Source organism: Eulemur rufifrons, chromosome 7 (genome assembly GCF_041146395.1).
Source record: "Eulemur rufifrons isolate Redbay chromosome 7, OSU_ERuf_1, whole genome shotgun sequence".
Lineage (NCBI taxonomy): Eukaryota > Metazoa > Chordata > Mammalia > Primates > Lemuridae > Eulemur > Eulemur rufifrons.
This window is the reverse complement of record NC_090989.1, coordinates 263885998-263904640: the sequence shown is the minus strand read 5'-3', so window position 1 is coordinate 263904640 and position 18643 is coordinate 263885998. Positions and strand designations below refer to the sequence as shown.

General features: G+C 41.2%; 2 protein-coding genes across 4 annotated transcripts in view; both read left to right on the top strand.

Moving 5' to 3' along the window:
- The window catches only part of TMEM245 (transmembrane protein 245), an 83935-nt gene extending 73615 nt beyond the window's left edge, over positions 1–10320 (top strand). Inside the window, exons 17-18 of the mRNA XM_069476651.1 lie at positions 452–646; positions 9228–10320. Of these exons, the coding sequence (XP_069332752.1) occupies positions 452–646; positions 9228–9273 (241 nt within the window). The 3' untranslated portion in view covers positions 9274–10320. The remainder of the gene's footprint in view (positions 1–451; positions 647–9227) is intronic.
- Positions 10321–16205: 5885 nt separating this feature from the next.
- The window catches only part of CTNNAL1 (catenin alpha like 1), a 67356-nt gene continuing 64918 nt past the window's right edge, over positions 16206–18643 (top strand). For all 3 annotated transcript variants that reach the window (XM_069474533.1, XM_069474532.1, XM_069474530.1), the window contains exon 1: positions 16206–16409. In XM_069474533.1, the coding sequence (XP_069330634.1) occupies positions 16269–16409 (141 nt within the window). In that variant the 5' untranslated portion in view covers positions 16206–16268. The remainder of the gene's footprint in view (positions 16410–18643) is intronic.

The following is an 18643-nucleotide window of genomic DNA, read 5'->3' as shown; positions in this document are numbered from 1 at the left end:
AGTAACAGGGATGCTATTATTGTTGCCTTATAAAAAGCATAATTAACTGGTTTACATGCTAACTTGTGTCCACTTAATTATCCTTGATGGAGGTAAACCTAACAGGTGACTTATAACTAGTCGTAAGCCAACATTAACTGACCTCAGGTAGCCACCTGTAATGGGCACAAAATATCTATTGATATTGCTGACTTTATTCTTTCACTTCTTGGAGCTATAAAAAGAGGCAGTCATCACACATTAGTGCATGGGCAAGAAAATCGTGGCATCTCAGTATTACTATAGTCTGTGTTCAATTATATCTGCATTGAGTTAAGCTAAAGAAAACTGATGATGTAATAAAAAGCATGGTGCATTAAAGAATGAACATTGTGTTAGAAACACATTTCAGATTTACTCCAGTTTATGTGTGTTAATAGTCATGAATTAATTGGTGTACTCTTTATTCCAGAGGTGGCCATCCGTACCTGACAGGCTTGGCAGTGGCTGGCGGAGCATACTACTTAGGCCTGGAAGGAGCAATCATTGGGCCCATACTCCTCTGCATACTGGTGGTTGCTTCAAATATCTACAGTGCCATGCTCGTGAGTCCCACGAATTCAGTGCCCACACCAAGCCAGACCCCGTGGCCTGCTCACACTCAGCGGTAAGTTAAAGCAGAATGATCATAAGCTAAGTGTAAACATTGAACTATCCTGTCTCTGTATTTGGTAAATGGCTTCATCCAGACTTGTCAGGATAAAAGTATTTGAGTACTAATGTGGTTATAAAGATTATAGCAGGCACTAAGTAAATGCAAATTATTTGCAGACTTTTGGGTTTCATATACCAGGAAAATTTAATATCTATATTGGGCCAGAACGGTTAATGTCATAAAAGATCAAACATAATAAAAAACTTAAAAGTGGTTGTGGGACATGGTACACTAGATTGAAAGAGACTCAAGAAATAAGGACAACCTATCATGAATCTGTGATAGGTTTCTGGATTGGGGATGGGAGGAATCTATAAAGAACATTTCTGGAAAATTGGGGAAATTTGAACATGGACCAAATATTAAATAATTTATAAGTGTTAAATTTTTTGGGTGTGATAACAGTACTTCAGTTACATAGAATAAGGTCCTTTAGGGATGACATGTCATGATGTCGGCAACTTATTTTCAAATAGTTCAGCCAAGACTGAGGGACCAAGAAAGGAAATGACTATAGCAAAACGTTGGCAATTTGTGAATCTAGATGAAGGACGTATGGTTGTTAATCATTCTAGTCTTTCAATTTTTCCATAGGCATATATTTTTTCCAAATAAAAAGCTGGGAAAATTCTTTGGGGCCACCAATATAGAGTGGCAACTTGTTATTTTGCAAGTACAGATATTAAAATAATTCCTGTCATCTGCTGTCATCAAGATTTCATAAACTATAATGTATAAAAAGTTTTCCCAATTTTCTCATAACTTTTTTTCAGCTTTTTAATTCAGTTATAACTTATATATGGTGAAATGTACATCTTAAATATATACAAGTTGATTTTTTTCCCTATATCCATGTAACCACCACTCATATCAAGATATGGAATATTTTCGTTACTCCAGAAGGTTGCCCTCTGCTGCCTCTCAGACCCCTCTGTCTGCTAATGTTCTGACTATAGTCACTTTAGATTAGTTTCACCTGTTTTTGAACTTTATGTAAAAGGAATCATGTATGTACTCTTGCATCAGAACTCTAATGCTCATCAGTGTATCTATGTAATTCATTCATGTTGTTGCTTTCTTTTTCCATTGCTCATTCTTTTCTCATTATTTCTTAGTTTTCCAGTGTATGAATATACCACAGTCTTATTTATTCTTTGTAGTATTGATAGATATTTGAGTAGTTTCCAGTTTGTGGCTGCTGTGAATCAAGATGCTATGAACTTTCTTATACATGTCTTTTGGTGGATATGTGTATAGTACTTGGGATGTCTGGTTATACATCTGGTTTAACCTCACTGGATATTTGCAAAACAGTTTTTCTATGTGGTGTACCAGAAATTACATTTTTTTTTTTTTTTTTCTGAGACAGAGTCTTACTCTGTTGCCCAGGCTAGAGTGCCGTGGCGTCAGCCTAGCTCACAGCAACCTCAAACTCCTGCCTCAGCCTCCCGAGTAGCTGGGACTCCATAAGCAGACTGTAAAGTGTTAGTTCTGTGTTTAGCCCCGCTTTCAGGGTTACTTGATGTCACCAATTCCTGAGCCTTATGGGGGATTTTGCTGAATAAATCAGATTGTTTCTTGGTTTTTCCTACTACTGGCTCAGGATTCAGCTTTTAAGGGTATACGAGGTCATAGCAGTCCACTACTTTCTGCCTCCTAAAAGTTTGTTGCTCCTGCCTCTTGGGTTTGTTTGTTCTGTTTTCCCTCAGGTGGGTGCATGCCTTTTAAAATAGACTTTTACTGGCATTCTAATGGTGTTTGGAGAGGGCCTGAAGGAAATGTGTGTGTAGTGCATCACTCCTTTAATGGGGAGTTTCAAAAATGGCCTCTTCACTAGTAACAAACACAATCCTGGCCTACATTTGTCGGGACATACTGTATACTAAATCCTGTGATTAAAACTTTACTTGTGTTATTTTACTTAATCTGTCCAGTGTTTTTGTGTGAGGTTAGGAACTTTTGTTTTCCTGTTTTATAGATGAGGAAATCAAGGCCTAGAGAGGTTAACCTGTCTACAGTCACGTACCTAGTGAGCACCCAGGATGGTGTGTTTCAACTAATGCTCTTTCTCTGCCTTTGCCTTCCCTAAACACACTGGCCCCCAAGAAAGAAACATTCTCCTCTGTTTCCTAGCTCAGTAACTGTCACCCTCCACTCACAGATGCTCTGGTGGTGTTATTTCATTACTTCCCATGTCCCACTCCCCACCCGCATCATGTCCTGTCGGTTTTACCCCAGATCTGCCCTTGCCACCATGTCCAGTGCCACCCCTGGTCAGAGCTGGGCTAGGCTCCTGTCATTTCTCGTAGGACTGCCACAGGTATCTTAGTCTCCCGGTTCGTCTGTCCCCCTCTGCTCTCATGTTCGCACACTGCAGCTAACGTGGTCTTTTAAAACACTAGCACATCCGATCATGATACTCTTTTTCCAAAAATGCCTTCTCTTTGGTTTTAGGAGAAAGATCAAAGCCCTTGGCATGGCTAGCATGGTCCTGTGTGATCTGGCCTGTGCCTTCCTCACCAATCCTGCAACATTTCCTTCTCTGTTGTCCACTCTGCAGCCATACTGACTTTTCCATCAGGGCCTCAGATATACCAGGTGCCATTCAAACTCTGGGCTTTTTTATGTGCTGCCTTCTTTATCCGGACAAACCCCCATCCTTCCTCTTGATGAACTCCTAATCATTCTTCAGATCTCAGCTCAAATGTCAGTTCATCAGAGAAGCTTTTGCTATCCCTAGGATTAGGTTACGCCCTTCCTGCTTTAATGCTTTTATAGGTTGCACCTTGTATTTTTCTTTGTAGCAGTTGCTCTTACTGAAGGGGCCATGTCTATTTTAGTTACTGGTGTGTCCACATCTTTCAACAGTGTTTTGTGCTGAGAATGTGTTAAATTCCTAGCAGAAGGAATGAATGGACTGTGAGGGGACAGCATCTATGGAGTCATGTGCTCTGAAAGAGCTTGGCTTATTTTAAGAACTCTTATGTTGTTATGGGGTGACAGTAGAGGGTGGATGGTTGCATTTCATTAGACAGACATACCTCTTATTGGCACACTGGTGGCTGCAATACTATTTCTATGTTCTGTTGTCTGTCTTCAGACAGATGATCAACCATCCACCTAAGGAAAGATTGTGGGAGGGAAGACCTTCTTTCTCTACTTCTCACTGTTGGTAGTGGTGAATGTGGTATTTTGATGGTGGTGATTGTAGTGGATACAGCACAGCATTGGGCTCCCAACTATTTTGGCCTCAATTCAATAATCAAAGCCTTTTGCCCCCTGTGTTCTCTATTAACATCAGGTCTTATTTTGCAAGGGGCGGGGGGCGTGTAATGAAGGACAAAAACACTCCTGTCATGCATACTTTCTTGATTTTGGGACAGGATAACATATTTGATTTTTTTTTTTTAATAGGGTCTTACTCTGTCACTTGGGCTAGAGTGTGGTGGTATTATCATAGCTTATTGCTGCAACCTCAAATTCCTGGGCTCAAGTGATCTTCCTGTCTCAGCCTCTTGAGTAGCTGGAAGCTGCACTATAGGCATGCACCATCATACCCAGCTAGTTTTTCTATTTTTAGTAGAGGTGGAGGTCTTGCTCTTGCTCAGGTTGGTCTAGAACTCCTGACCTCCAGCAGTCCTCCTGCCTGGGCCTCCCGAAGTGCTAGGATTACAGGTGTGAGCCACCATGCCTGGCCTCAGATTTGATTTGATATACTTATTTCACTCCTACAAAAAATTGAGCAGCAATCTCTGAATATTAAAGCTCAGGAAAACCTGTAAGGAGGTAGGAACATATCCCAGGAACTCTTCTAGGAATGCTATTCTCCATATTAAAGTTTTCCTTTGCCCTGGGTCACACGTTGACAGTATCGAAGGTGACAACTAGAATGTGGTCTTTTAGGAACTCAGCTTTATCTTTCTCTATGGAAGAGTTATTAGTAATTCCCTGCTGTTTTTTGGAAGTGTTTTCTTAAAGTGACTTGCTTATATCTTTCATAATTAAATACCCAGAGCTCAATCAAAAGTAAGTACTTTTTTTATAAAAGAAGTTATTTGGTAAGTAAACTAAGGTGTAGCATATCCCACTTTATAGAGCAAGAAGTTATTTTTTTGTCTTTGCAAAATGAGGTACGAAGATATTCTTGAAAGAACATCCTCACCCCTGCAGACCTTTATGCTAACCTTAAGAATTTCAGTTAGAGTGTATTCCCTATCATTCAAGTTTAGAATAATGAGAAAAAAGAGTAAATTGGAGTTGGGAAGGAAAGAGAGTTGGGAAGTCTGTTGACTTAAAAATTCTGTTTCCTGAATCTGTTCATCCTCTCTGTTCCCAGTGGTGTGTGACCCATTGCTGGGATTTCTGCAGCAGCCTCTTCCCTAGTGCCTGCCTCTTAGCCTTGCTTCCCTCCATTCTGTTCTCCATAGCACAGCTTCTTTGGTTTTTCTGGAGCAATAATAATATGTTCCTTTGCTGCTTAACATTTCCACAGAGTCTTCCCATAACCTTCAAGATAAAGTTGAGATGTTAATTTAGGCCATCAGAGTTTTCTTGCCTTCTTTCGGTCGGTTTCTCCAGATGCATATCCCTTCCCTAATGGGTTTACCCCTGTTTCATCATTCCTCACACAGCATTTGGCACAAAGAAAATGGTCAGTGAAAATTTGATGCTTAGTAGATTAGTGCAACCAAAAGCAGGTCAATTGAAAAGGACTTTTGCAATATAACTTTGAGACTGATAAGAGTATGGGACATAGTAAAACCCTGTCTTAGAACTTTATTCCAAATTTGCTGGAAGGGAAGGGATATGCATAATAGTGGTGGGTCATGAGGCTTCGTATCTGTGTCTGGTGTAGGTGTAGAAAATACTCAACTCTGTGGAGCCAATTAAGTAAGTTAAATTGTTTAGTTAAAACTTTTTATTTTTAGACATCCAAAATTTATTCTATATCTCTGGAGGGTAGTAGTCAGTAAGCCTTGAGGTGTTAAAATCAGAAAAGATTTAAACATTTATATGGAGAAAGTGGGTGGAGGATAAAAATGAGTTTGTAAAGATCTCGTTGAAACTTTGGGGGAAGCAGATCCTGAAACATTGTCAAGGAGCAAGTAAGAAAGAGACTACATGCACGATCTCCATTGCTCTGAAAGGAGGTATATAATGTTAACAGTCCTCTCTTCCCCCAGTCACATGTGGTCTCATTCTGCATTGCTTGTTCTTAGATGAGAAATTCTAAAGGTTCTTAGGGGCATAATAATTTTGTGATTTGGGAAAGAATACTGTATTTAGATGGTTTAGGTAGGACATTAAACATTTTCAGCAATAGCATTAGTGCAGTATTTATCCCTGTATCTTCCTAATCCAGAGAATTGCAGTTTTATGAGCCTTGCTTAGAGCTATGCTTCTTCAGTAGGCTAGAAATAAATCATGTCTGCAATGCCAGGTTATGGATTTTGTTTTCCTGGAGATAATTAGAAGTTTGTTTGAGGTCAGTGTTAATTCAGTAGGGTTTTATACACACACACACACACACATACACACACTCCATCACCGTGATACCCTATACATCTAGAGATAACACTGAGATGGAAAACTCTCAGTTACTGTTTTCTAAGCTTATTTCAGTTTGTTTTCTTTCTCCTGAGCCCTTTTGGAGGCTTTCTTGGCCCGGAGGCAGAATTGAATAGTAGGTATGAATTTCAAGGTTATAGCTAAGCTCACTTGTCAACAGAAAGCACTCACTCACTAGGCTAACCACAGTCTAAATCTTACTTCCTGCATCTTTGCCCTGAGGCAGAAATTTTCATTCATACTTTAGAGGAAATGAATAGTTATAGATTCAAACTTGCAGATGTCTTAGAAATTTAAGATGTCAGAGGATAAATTAAGAAACCTATTGGGTGTTGGAAAGTGCTATGTACTATTGGCCAGTTTTTGGCTGTTGGTTGCAGATTCTTTAGGCTTTTCCAAAATTTAATGCTACCTAAAATTCATATTGTCTGAGACGGGTTGTAGCCAGCTTTGCCTGTACATAAATGTAAAAATAAAAACTTGGGTGAGACTGTGAAAAATAGATACACAGAGTGATGGTTCTGGTGGGGTGAGGGCTGATTTTTTTTTTTTTCCTTTTCAGACATTTGGCCATATCTGGAGACATTTTGATTGTCTTAGACGGATAGAGGCTAGGGATGCTGCTAAACATCATGCACAAAAATGTCAATAGTGCCATGATTGACAAACACTGATTTGATATAGATAGATAGTTTAGATATTAATGCACATAAACATACATGTGTATATATAAATCTTTGTTTTTGGACATTTTTTTCAGAACATAAAAATATTTAAGGAAGCAAAATTCATTCTAATTCTTAGATCTGTCAGCATGTTTCAAAACGGTGAGTTTAGTCATGACACACATAACCCTTTCAAAGCCCCAGGAGTCAAAACCAGGAAAATTACCTATTTTTCAAAGCTGTTCCTTTGAAATTAGAGTTGTGCTAGATAGAGGTATGCTTCAGATATGCAAGAGGCTTTGGGCACCATCCTTGAAAGAGCCTTGAGGTAACTGAGTACCCTTGAATGTAATCTCTTTTCTGGAACGTTTTACCTGTGCCCCTCTTCACACTGAAGTACTTTCTACATAGTGCCAAAAGGTCAGTCTTTCCTTTATCTCTGCCCTGCCTGTCTAAGCCTCCTAAATATTTGCACAAACTGAAAATCAAGAAAACAAAAGGAATAAGGGAAGTGGCATGATTGTGGAATTGCATTGAAGTTCAGATTATTTGCTTTATGAGTTTTTAGGTGATTCTAATGAAAGCTTTTTGCCCATGTTTTAATTCTACAACCGTGAGCTGTTCCCTGAAGTTTTGGAAGACTTACTTTATATACTGTTTTAGTTCTATTTCTAATGAAAAAGTTGAGTCATTTGTTTATAGTAACAAATAGTTGGTTATTGGTATGAAAATAAAATTAGCTTTATTTGTAATAAAAAATCTAAGAAGGAACAACATAATGTAGTGATATGGCTACAAATTAATGTAACTGGAAGATGCTGAAATTGTTTTGAAAAATGCAAACATTGTAAAGTTATATTTTTCTGTATTCCTAATTTGTAGTATTGTTGTGAAGGAGTAATATAACTTCTATCTAAAAGTGTGGTAATAAACTGTGCTTTATATTTGCATCATTTAAGATAGGTTACATATAAACAAGAAACAAACAAAACCCCCATCAGCAATGGAACCCAAAGTAACAATGACTTAAATGAGCTAGAAGTGTATTTCTTGTTTGGGTAAAAGAAGTCCAAGAGGTAAGGAGGGCAGGGCTCATATGACTGTTCCACAAACAAATGGGTCCAGCCTCTCTCCATCCTGATGTACTTCCAGCCTTGGTGTGAGGCCTTTTTGTCTAAGATGGGTGCTTGAGCTTGTGTTCATTGACAAATTCTCACCTGGCCATTTGGATGCCAACACAGATATAAACCTCATGGGTGACTTATCCCAGCTCAGGCATGTAACTAATGTAGCAAAGGCAAGCTAGCTACTATAGTCCTGAGATAGGCACCTCATGTATGCAGCAGACCACCTCCATCCAGCCCAGATATTACCTGCCAATTAGCTACATTCACTAAGCTTGTTGGATGTGGATCAAAAACAGTACAAGATCACTTGATGAAAAGACCTACCCCATTTCTTCTGCCCTGAACCATATCTCTCAGAGCTTGGACTCTTTGTTGGATCAAACTTCCTATTTTGTAATAACATGTATCCACTTAGCATTTAATCTTTGGTCTCTTAGTGTTTTCTTTCCTTTAACATCATATCCACTTTTTTGCCTGGGCGCGGTGGCTCATGCCTGTAATCCTAACACTCTGGGAGGCCGAGCCAGGTGGATTGTTTGAGCTCAGGAGTTCGAGACCAGCCTGAGCAAGAGTGAGACCCCATCTCTACTAAAAAAAATAGAAAGAAATTAGCTGGACAACTAAAAATATATAGAAAAAAAATTAGCCGGGCATGGTGGTGCATGCCTATAGTCCCAGCTACTCGGGAGGCTGAGGCAGTAGGATCGCTTGAGCCCAGGAGTTTGAGGTTGCTGTGAGCTAGGCAGATGCCATGGCACTCTAGCCTGGGCAACAGAGTGAGACTCTATCTCAAAAAAGAAAAAAGAAAAAAAAATCATATCCACTTTCTATCCAGTGAGAATGTGGAAGAGCTGAAGAAGATTGCCCTTCTCTTTTAAGGAACTACCCACAAGTTGTACGACACTTACACTTACTTCTCATTAGCCAAAACTTAATCACATGGTCATAGGTAGGGAGTCTGGAGAAATAGTCTTTTGGATAGGAGATGGTAGATCCAGCAAAAAACTGGAGTTCTTGTACTAAAGATTGACGACTAGCAGACTTTGAAACAATACTCAGTGAAAAATATTAAGAAAAAATAGTGACTGTTTAATCTGCAGGCCCTTAAAGATTATATAAGAAAGATACTGTTGTATGGTAATTAACCAATTATTCCATCTTTTCCTCTCTTAGGACTTTCCGTGACATTTCTGAAGATCTGAAATCTTCAGTAGACTGACATGGTTTCCCCTGCAATGATTTTTCTAAGAATTTCAACTTTGACAGTGAGTTCAGCTCAGTTGTGGCTTCCTGCCTTTTCAGCTGTGCCTAGCAAGTAGAGCCCAGGAAAGAAGCAGAAGCCTCCTGGTCTTACATACACAATGCCTGGACAAGAGAGAACTTGCTGTGGGCTGCTTTGCATTTTAAAACACTGCTTGAGAGTTCAGAAATGTGGTTTGCTCACTTAACTGTTGCTAAGATGGCTTGAAATGTTTCAGTTTATACACTGGTACCATGACTTGAAATTTTCCCACTTTGGTTATCTCTATTATTATAATATGTATTTATAAAGTTATTTTAAGAACTCTAAACTACCTGCTGTCAAAAGAATATACAGTGTAATTTTCTCTTACTTTAAGAAATCTATTCTTAAACTTTTCTAAGACAGTTACTTTTCAACGAAGAGGGCTTTCACTTCGAATGTGTAGTTGTGTGAGCAGGACAAGTCAATCTCTGTCCTTCTTGCACAATGTGTCATCCCCTTTTTAAGAAATAATAAATCTTAAGTGTAAGGGTGGGGTGGCTTATTTGATGTTCAGTTGTAGGTTGCAACCATAGGAGACACAAAGACTGAAGCTCTTCCCCTTCCTTCTCTCTCCAAGCCCCAGTATACTATTGCCGAAATTCTAAAACTTGCCTGACCACATTGAAATAAAATACTTAATTAAGCTGCTATAAATGGTAAAAATACGATAGAATTCATGCTATCATTAAGTTTTTTCTTTCCCAGTGTTTTAAGTGAAAAATCTCAGGTGTAGCAATACTCTGATTTGTTAAATATATCTCTGTTTCATTATTTGGAACTCTGCCAGTTATTAGCAGAATTTTATATAGTGTTTTTTACATCACTTAGCACAGTGCCTTGCACAAATGACTCTAGATGAATGCTTGTTGAACTGAATTGCAACTTTTAAGTGTTGCAGATATCACAATGACAAGCATAGTGCTTTACATTTTACAAAGTCGCTTTGCACATATTATTTCACAACCACTTTACATTCATATAGCTTTATGTCATTTTACAGTGGTTTCACACCAGTGGGGAAGCTAAGGTTTAGAAAAGTGACCAATTCCAAGTCATAAAGTTTAGTAAAATTTGGCCTCAGATCTTTGGCTCCATAGTCAGTAAACTCCACTGTACTACAGAGTGTTTCTTGTAACATCTGGGGCAATTTCCACAGTGGTATAAGATAGAATAGATGTTGCTCTCCATTTTTTGTGAATGAAGACTTGTCCTGCAGTTCATGACAGGGCTAGGACTGGAACCCAGCTCTTAGCTGTGCCCTTTCTACTATTTAAAAGAATCATAGGCCCTTTCTTTGGCTCCTGTGGGAATATGGAGGAGAAAAGGGTTCATAAGTGTCAAAGATTTCCTTTTTGAAAAATATTTAAAGGTAGAAATAATTTTTTCTAAAACATTTTTTCACTAAGAAGTTAATGATAAGTAGCTTAAATTTATTCTTATACTACAGAAAAGCCCCATCTAGAAAAGGCTACCATGAGATTTTTGGACCATTTTTTATGTGGTAGACTACATGAAGATCTCATTTCTATTATGACTCCTTCAAAAATTATAATCTGCTCTTTCGCCAAGTGTTAGATTTGGTTACTAAGTAATTCATTCTCCTCTTTAATCAATTATTCAGTTTTTTTTTCGTTTAATAAAACATTTCTTGAGAGTTTGCTGAACTGTAGGCTCCATGTGAGGGACTGCACTGGGTGCTGGAGATAACCAGCATAAGGAGAGGCATAAGAAGGCCTCTCCTTAAATCTTAGCCAGATCATGTGTAATACTAAGTTTAAATTTTTGCATTAAAAGGTTAAAAAAGAAATAATCAGTTTTTTTATTAATTTATACTGGTAAATTTATAGCTATAATTAGCACATACTCAAAAGAGGCAAATGTTATACACAGTGAGTTGGTGTATATATACAAAGTGCTTTTAGCTGTATAAAGTGATATCACAAAACAGTAAATGAGCTAATATTTAGCTGTTGCTGAGATAATTATTAGTACGAATACCATGTTCTTAGAGGGTACTCTGAGCTCTAGGGTAATAGCTTAGAGCTGCCAAAATTAGCAGGTGATATAATATCCCTCTGAAATATCAGGAGCCAGAGGTGCCCCCGAGTGCTACACAGTCCTGATCAGGAAACTTGAACTGCTCCATTGCTACAGCAGTAGCATAAGGCCTAGGAAGATCTGCCAGCTAGGGAAGTTTTCTTGGAACTGTCAGACCAGAGAGAATCAGCATGCTTCCTCAGATACGGTGAAGAGGTTTTACAGAATTTTTTCACAGGGCATAGAGATGAAGTGGTATGAAAAAGTAGAAATCTTAACTTCAAGTCTCAAAGATAAGCTACCCTTAGAGTCTCAGTCAGAATTTGACCCAGAAAGAGGAAGTTTCTCATGTAACAAATAATGCATGGGTAAAGTAGAAGTAGCCTTAATAAAAACCAAGTATAGAAATCTATCATAATATCTTGCATTTTATAGATTTACTAATGATTAAGATCAGCCTGTGCAACATAGTGAGACTCCATCTCTACAAAAAATAGAAAAATTAGCCAGGTGTGGTGGCATGTACCTGTAGTCCCAGCTACTTGGGAGGCTGATGTGGGAGGATCGCTTGAGCCCAGGATGTTTTGAGGCTGCAGGGAGCTATGATCACACAACTGCACTCCAGCCTTGGTGACAGAGCAAGACCTTGTCTCTAAAATAAATAAATAAAGATTAGTTTCAAGTTTACATTCACTCTTCATGTGTAAACTGAATGGGGGGATGGAGGACAGGAGATAGAAGTTTTCCACGCAGATATATATGCTCCTTTCTTTTCTGAGAGAGAAAGTGGCATGGGACCTTCAGCATAAATTCCATGTCATTATGAGTCCTGCTTGATTTCCAAAATTCCTATTACTTTCTCTTCCTGGAAGTGGTCTCTGTCAGACTGCCTCACATACCAGTCTTAGTGATCGTTAAAATTGCAAGGTTTGCCAACACCCTCTTCCATGAGAGGTCGTTAGGTGGCCGAGCTTTCCCTTGACTTCTGAGTCAGTGTGGGTTGATTTGGACAGTGGGAAGATAACCAAGGTGTGTTACATGGAGACCCTGTATTTAAACAAATTCTGTAGGCTTTGGGAATGCAACTGCTTATTCCAGTTAAAGGGCCACTAAATGAACACATTGTGACCTGTCAGGAGTTCGTAGTACCTCCACTTCCCATTTTGGTTATATTAGTACCTCAGGAATGTGTCAGGTCATGAGAAGTTAGATGAGAGCAAAGTAATTTAGGTGAGCTATCCAGAGCTTTCAACCTCAGTGTTTATAGGAAAAAGCCCTCAGGACTTCTCATACTCAGGTCCTGATCTTGCAGTCTGCTTTGTGGGGCCTCCTAAGACCCTTACAAGGGACTTACAGTAGGACTTTGAGGGTGGAAATAGCCTCAAGTAACATAACTCCAGATGTTCCAGCTAAAAGCATATACTTTTTATTTTTATCAATATCTTGTCTTTACACATTTTGCCATCAAAATATATTCACTTTATTAACTTATTGATTATTGAGAATGTACAAAAAATACACATGATATCTGAAGCCACTGAGCAGTCATGTTTTGATTATTTAAAAATAGAATTATAAATCAAGATGTGCTATGTACTAGAGTCTCATTCTGTGCTAGAATGGGCCATATATAATTAGGATCTTGTCATTTTCTAGAGAATAAAACCAATTCATAGGTTAAAGTGTCTTGTCTAAAACACAGCCAGTTAGTAACAGAATTCAGAGTAAAATACTTCTTTTTCCTCTGTCCATTGTTCTACTTCTCTTCCCTTTTCCTCATAGTTGAGCAGCTTTTGGCAAAATGTGTTCCTTATAGCAGTGGTTCCAAGAGATGTTAATAGATGTTGTAAGAGACAAAAAGTATGTATGGGGGAGGAGATTCCATGATCAATTAAAATTGAGGAATTCTGAGTTTATTTTCTTTCCATAGGACTTCCAAGAGTTTTTAACATGTCATTATACATTGTGAAATTGTAAGAGGGGACAAAGACTGTTTAACCTTATACTGCACACACCCGCTTCCATTTCTCTGAGCATCCACAGGTCCTTTGGGAAACATGGCTCTCAATCAAGTGTACTACTTTTTTAGAAGACATCCGTAATGGAAATACTGAATGGCAGATCTTACTGGGGTACCGTGTAATAATGTGTAATAGATCCTTAAGTTTAGTGAGATACCAGAAAGAAAGCATGTTTGCCATTCAGAGGTATACTTAAGGTATAGAGATTCTTTTCCACCTATGGTGTGTACAATCAGTATTTGTGTTTAATTTTGCAAGTTTTTCAAGGATCAATTAATGTGCAAATGCAGTGGTTATGTATTGATATTACATTTTAATAATGCTTTTGTATGGCACTTTATAGTTTTCAGGCACCTTTAGTAACACCCTGTGAGACAGGCAGTATTATCCTCATTGCACAGATGAGGCACTGGAGGTTCTGAAAGGTTTTTTTTTTTTTGTGATTTCCCCCTAACTTTATGCCACGAAACAATGGAGCCAGAATTCAGTTGCAGAACTTCTGACTCCAAGTCCACAGTTCTTTCCTTCACGCTGGTTTCTTGTTTTTCTTCCAGCTTTATGTTTTACAATGGAAGGTATGGAAACAAATCGTAAAGTATTATCATTTTAGCTTATCAAATACCATTTCTTTTTTATTGCGGTGACTCAAAGCGTAACTCTTATTGTACCTATCTCAAAGAAAACCCTTCTTTGTCCTTTGCAGTGCCACTTATTTAGGTGACTGGAGTGTATTTCAAATACCATTTGATTTTGAACCAAATTGGATATATAGTTGTAATTGTTTGTGTAATTCTTTGAAAATGTATCATCTGTGCATTCTCAGGCAAAGGAGGGATGATTTGAAGGTAAAAAAGAATATTCAAATACAACAATAAATATTCTCACACAAATGCTGTTTCTTAGCTTTAACTTGCTTTGACATTCTACTGATGTATCTTCTTTGTAAATGTAAAATATTTATATTTTGAAATAAATTTACTAGTGTTGGATGACTCACGTGGTAAACAGTCTCCAATCTGTTGAGAAACTTGATCTTTTTATTGATAGAAGCCAAACTTTTGTGAATACATCCATCTGTCTCTTAAGCTTTGTATCTTGCTTTTTCCTTTGGCACCAGTGCTTACACTGGACTTTTATGAAATACAGTTAACTTCCGTAAGGGAAGGTGTGTCTGGCAAGTGGATGCTGGGCTCCTTAAAGAGGGTGAAGGCCCCTCAGTGTGCAGGGGAAGGTGGCCTTGTGGGAGGTAAGGAAGTGGTGAGGTGGGTGGCTGAGAAGTAAGAATTGGAAGAAAATAAAGTTGGATTAAGGACCTGCACTTCTTGAGTAGACAGAAGAAGCCTAAGCTTGGCTATCTCCAATGCCAAAGACACCTGTACAGTACTGGTATACGAAGCTGAACCGACAAGTGGAAGCACTGCAAAGCACGTTTCGGCAGTGCTCGGGAAAGAGCTTTCTGCCACCTCACGTTGTGGAAGCAGAAATGATCTAGGCCCAGGTGTAAGGGTGGACTGGCCAGCCTGAGATTCTTTTTTACTGATAGGTTCTCATGGCAGATATGGTAGTTCACAAAGCATTTCTTCATGCTTCTCAGTCTATTACTTAAGCATAGAACTCCTTCAAAGCGTGCATCCTTCAGACACCTTTTGGCTTTGCTCCAGGGAACCTTAGGGCAGGAGTGGGGAACCTGCGGCCAAAGGCCACATATGGCCCTCCAGATCCCCAAGTGCAGGCCCTTGGCCAAATCCAAACTTCACAGAACAAATACCTTTATTAAAAGGTAAATAATAAAATACCTTTAGGAAAAGGATTTGTTCTGTAAAGTTTGGATTCAATCAAAAGGCTGCACTCAAGGATCCAGAAGGCCGCATGTGACCCCAAGGCTTAGGGTAAGTAAAGAGTGTCCCGCTTTGCCTGCTATCCTGGGGCTCTGTGTAAGCTCAGAGTTGTGCTTACAGATTGATTCTTAGCCGCCGCCTTAAGTGAATTCAGTCAGAAATACACACCAATTATCTTTTCATGCCCTGAACAGTTAAGAAACTGCTCTGTGCCTGGCACTAGGAAAAAAGTAATTTTGGTTTTAAAAAGTAATAGTGTTGAAAAGTAGAGGATGCCTTTCATGTTGTATTTAATTTCCTTTTGAAGAATAAAAACAGTAACAGGCTAAACAGTAGCCTGAAACATACACTATCTTCTTGTTGAGTGCCCAGATGCTCCTTAAGTGATTGCATTTTCTAATGTTTCACCTTCAATCTCACTGAAAGTGTGAGAAATATATGGTCAAAAAATGAGGGTGGAGGGGAAATGGGATCTTCCGGAGAAGCCCCAGAACGAGGATTACCGGTCCCAGGGTAAAGGCCTCTCCCGCAGACGACTCTTGGTTCTGCTCTACCAGTTTCAACTTCAGCGCAGCTTCCAGAAATCTTTGCGAGATTTCAGAATTGATTTAGGACGAGTCACCTATCAGGAGGACAGGCAACTTTACTGGGGACGGTCGTCCTCATCCAGTTAAGAGGCCACGTGGCCGCGGGAGGCCCGCAGGTGTTTTGTTTCTCCCTGCCAGCCCGGCGCGAAGTGCTTTGATCCCACCCAAAAGGAGACTCAGGAGAGAGAGGGGCGGGGCAGGGAATAGGGTCGGAGGAGGCGGGGCCTTTCGGGGGAGGGACGTGGTTGGTGGGCGGGGCCTCAGAGCGGGCCCAAGAGTGGAGGGCCGGGGCGGGATCCAGGCTGTGGGGGGGCGGGCCCTGTAGGGGGCGGGGCCTCGGGTGGCGCGGGTGCGCTGCTGTGGCCGCAGCCGCGGCGGGCGGGCTGGCTGACTGGCGGCGGGCTCGCAGTGGCGCGGAGTGCGGGCTGCGGGACTAGCCGGGTACGATGGCCGCCTCTCCCGGGCCTGCCGGCGTTAGCGGCGCCGGAGCTGTCTATGGCTCCGGCCCATCGGGCTTCGCCTTCGACTCTGGACTCGAGATCAAAACTCGCTCGGTGGAGCAGACGCTGCTGCCGCTGGTTTCTCAGGTAAAGCGGCGTCCGGCGCGGCCCCTCGTCGCCCTCCCGCCGCGGCCCGCGATGGCGGCGGCCGCTCGCACGGCCGGGCGGGAGGCAGCCGCTGCCCGACATTCGGCGCCGGCACTGCGGCGTCGCTTGTCCGACCGCCTGTCTGGGGCTCGGGGACGGGCCTCAACCAAGGCGGCGAGAGACTGGACGATCCAAAATTTGGCGGCGAGGCTGTATGGGCTGAGCCGCAGGGAAGGCTGCGGGCGTGGGTGCGGGGCCGAGCCGGGGGAGCCAGGCAGATGCGCTGCCCCGACTGTGCCCCCAGGACCCGCCTCGGCGCAGGGGCTTCGGTGGCCCCAGGCGAGGCCACCCCTGCGGGCGGACAGCCGAGCCCAGCTCCAGGAGGCAGTGAGGACCCCCGCGGGGCGCCCCGCTGGCACTAGGGCTCTCCTGGTTGCCGCTGCGTAACCTGCTGCAGCCACCCGTTCGCATCGCTAGTCCAGAGCCCGGACCGCTGGCCCCTCTGGCCGGGGCATTTCTACCGGCCTCCAAGCCCGGCGTGCTGTCCCCAAGGCCTTTGTCCCTTTCCCCTCCCTGTGTGTCAGCTCTCCTAGCTCTCATTTCTCCCGGCCACTCTGCCCCTTCACCTTAACCTGCTGCTCTCCTCAGTCTGCCTTTGTCCGGCCTCTCAGAAGAGTGACGTGAAGGACTGTCTGCTGGTTGATCCGGATACGCACCTTTTTTGCCAAGTCCCATTTGGGATGTCTGCATTACTGTATTTGCTAATCGGCTAACCGAGGCGCTTAGCTTCAGAAAAGTTTTTGTTACTCTGAGCCGAGTTATACGCAGCCTGGGGGCTGGAATTCCTCACCTTGATCTGGGGTAAAGTACCAGGCGCTGTGGGGAGTGGAGAATTCGGTGCCTTCGGGAGCGCGTTGGCGATGTGTGACTCACACCTAGGTTGTATGTCTTAGTGACTCATACTAGGATTACCCAAATTTTAGAAGTAGAAGGAATCTTGGAGGTTGTCTGACTCTAAATTAAAAAATTCTTTCTTATAGCATCCTTGACACCTGGCTACCAATACTCTGCTTAAACATGTTCAGTGTTGGGAAGCCTGTAGCTGTTCCACAGATTTTTAAATGCCACCTCTCCTCCAGCCCAGCCCTGAAAATATTTGAAAACAGCAGTCACACATGTCCCTAGATTCCTGTTACGCTGATTAAATAAACAGCCCCATTTTCTTCACCTTCGCATGGCTAATAGAGCAGTGATGGACGTACATGATCCTCCCCTCCCTCTTCTCCTCCCTGTCTGGTAGAGACCTTAGCAGTGGGAAGGCACGCTGCTAGGTAATGTCTGCCCTGCTCCTTCTCCCCCAAAAGAAGACCACCACCACCAGTACAACCACAACCCCAAATGAGAAATAATGAAGCAGTTTTAAGAGACAGGGAGATGAGACAGTGGTGGAGTTCAAGTTGATACTATTTTATCCGTCTATTTGGTAATACCCATGTAATGCTTTCTGTGTGCTGGGCCTTGTTCTAAGCACTTTGTAAATATTAACTCTTTTAATTCTCATAACAATCCTATGAGGTAGATGTATGTTTATTCTCATTATATGGATGAAGAAACTGAGGAATGATAAGGTTAAGTAACTTGTCATTAGGGTTTTCAACTATAAGTGCCAAACTGGGATTTGAACCTTGGTATCCTGGATCTAGAGTCTATTCCCTTAGCTACACTATATGCTGTGTCCCCTCTAGAGATTAGAAGTAATGATGAGGTCAGCTAGTAGTAGGTATAGAGACAAAGAGAGTCTGCAAGCAAAAAGCAAGCTAATAGGCTATAATCTAGGAAAATGGTAACTTTTCGTGGTTAAAATGGTAACTTTTCACAGTCCTACAGTTCTGCATTATGTAATTCTGGGGCAAAAGAAGGTGGGGAGAATAGGAGAGTGGTGGAAGAAAAGTATGAATTGCTGCTGAGAGTTAACTAGCAATCAATGCCAAATTGGAAAAATGCCTGCCTTTTTTTTTTCCTCCCTGTTAAAGACTTGTTCAGGGCCACAGCTGAGGTTCTGCATCCCACGCATTATGTATCCACAGCTATATCTCTAGCACAACACTGTAACTGATATTCCTAATAATTGACTGTCCTCAACAAGAAAAAGTTAAATTATCCTTAATTCAAAAACTGTATAAGTCATGGTCAGCATAGTCTGTTAACAAAGCAGGGAAGTGTGGAGTACAATT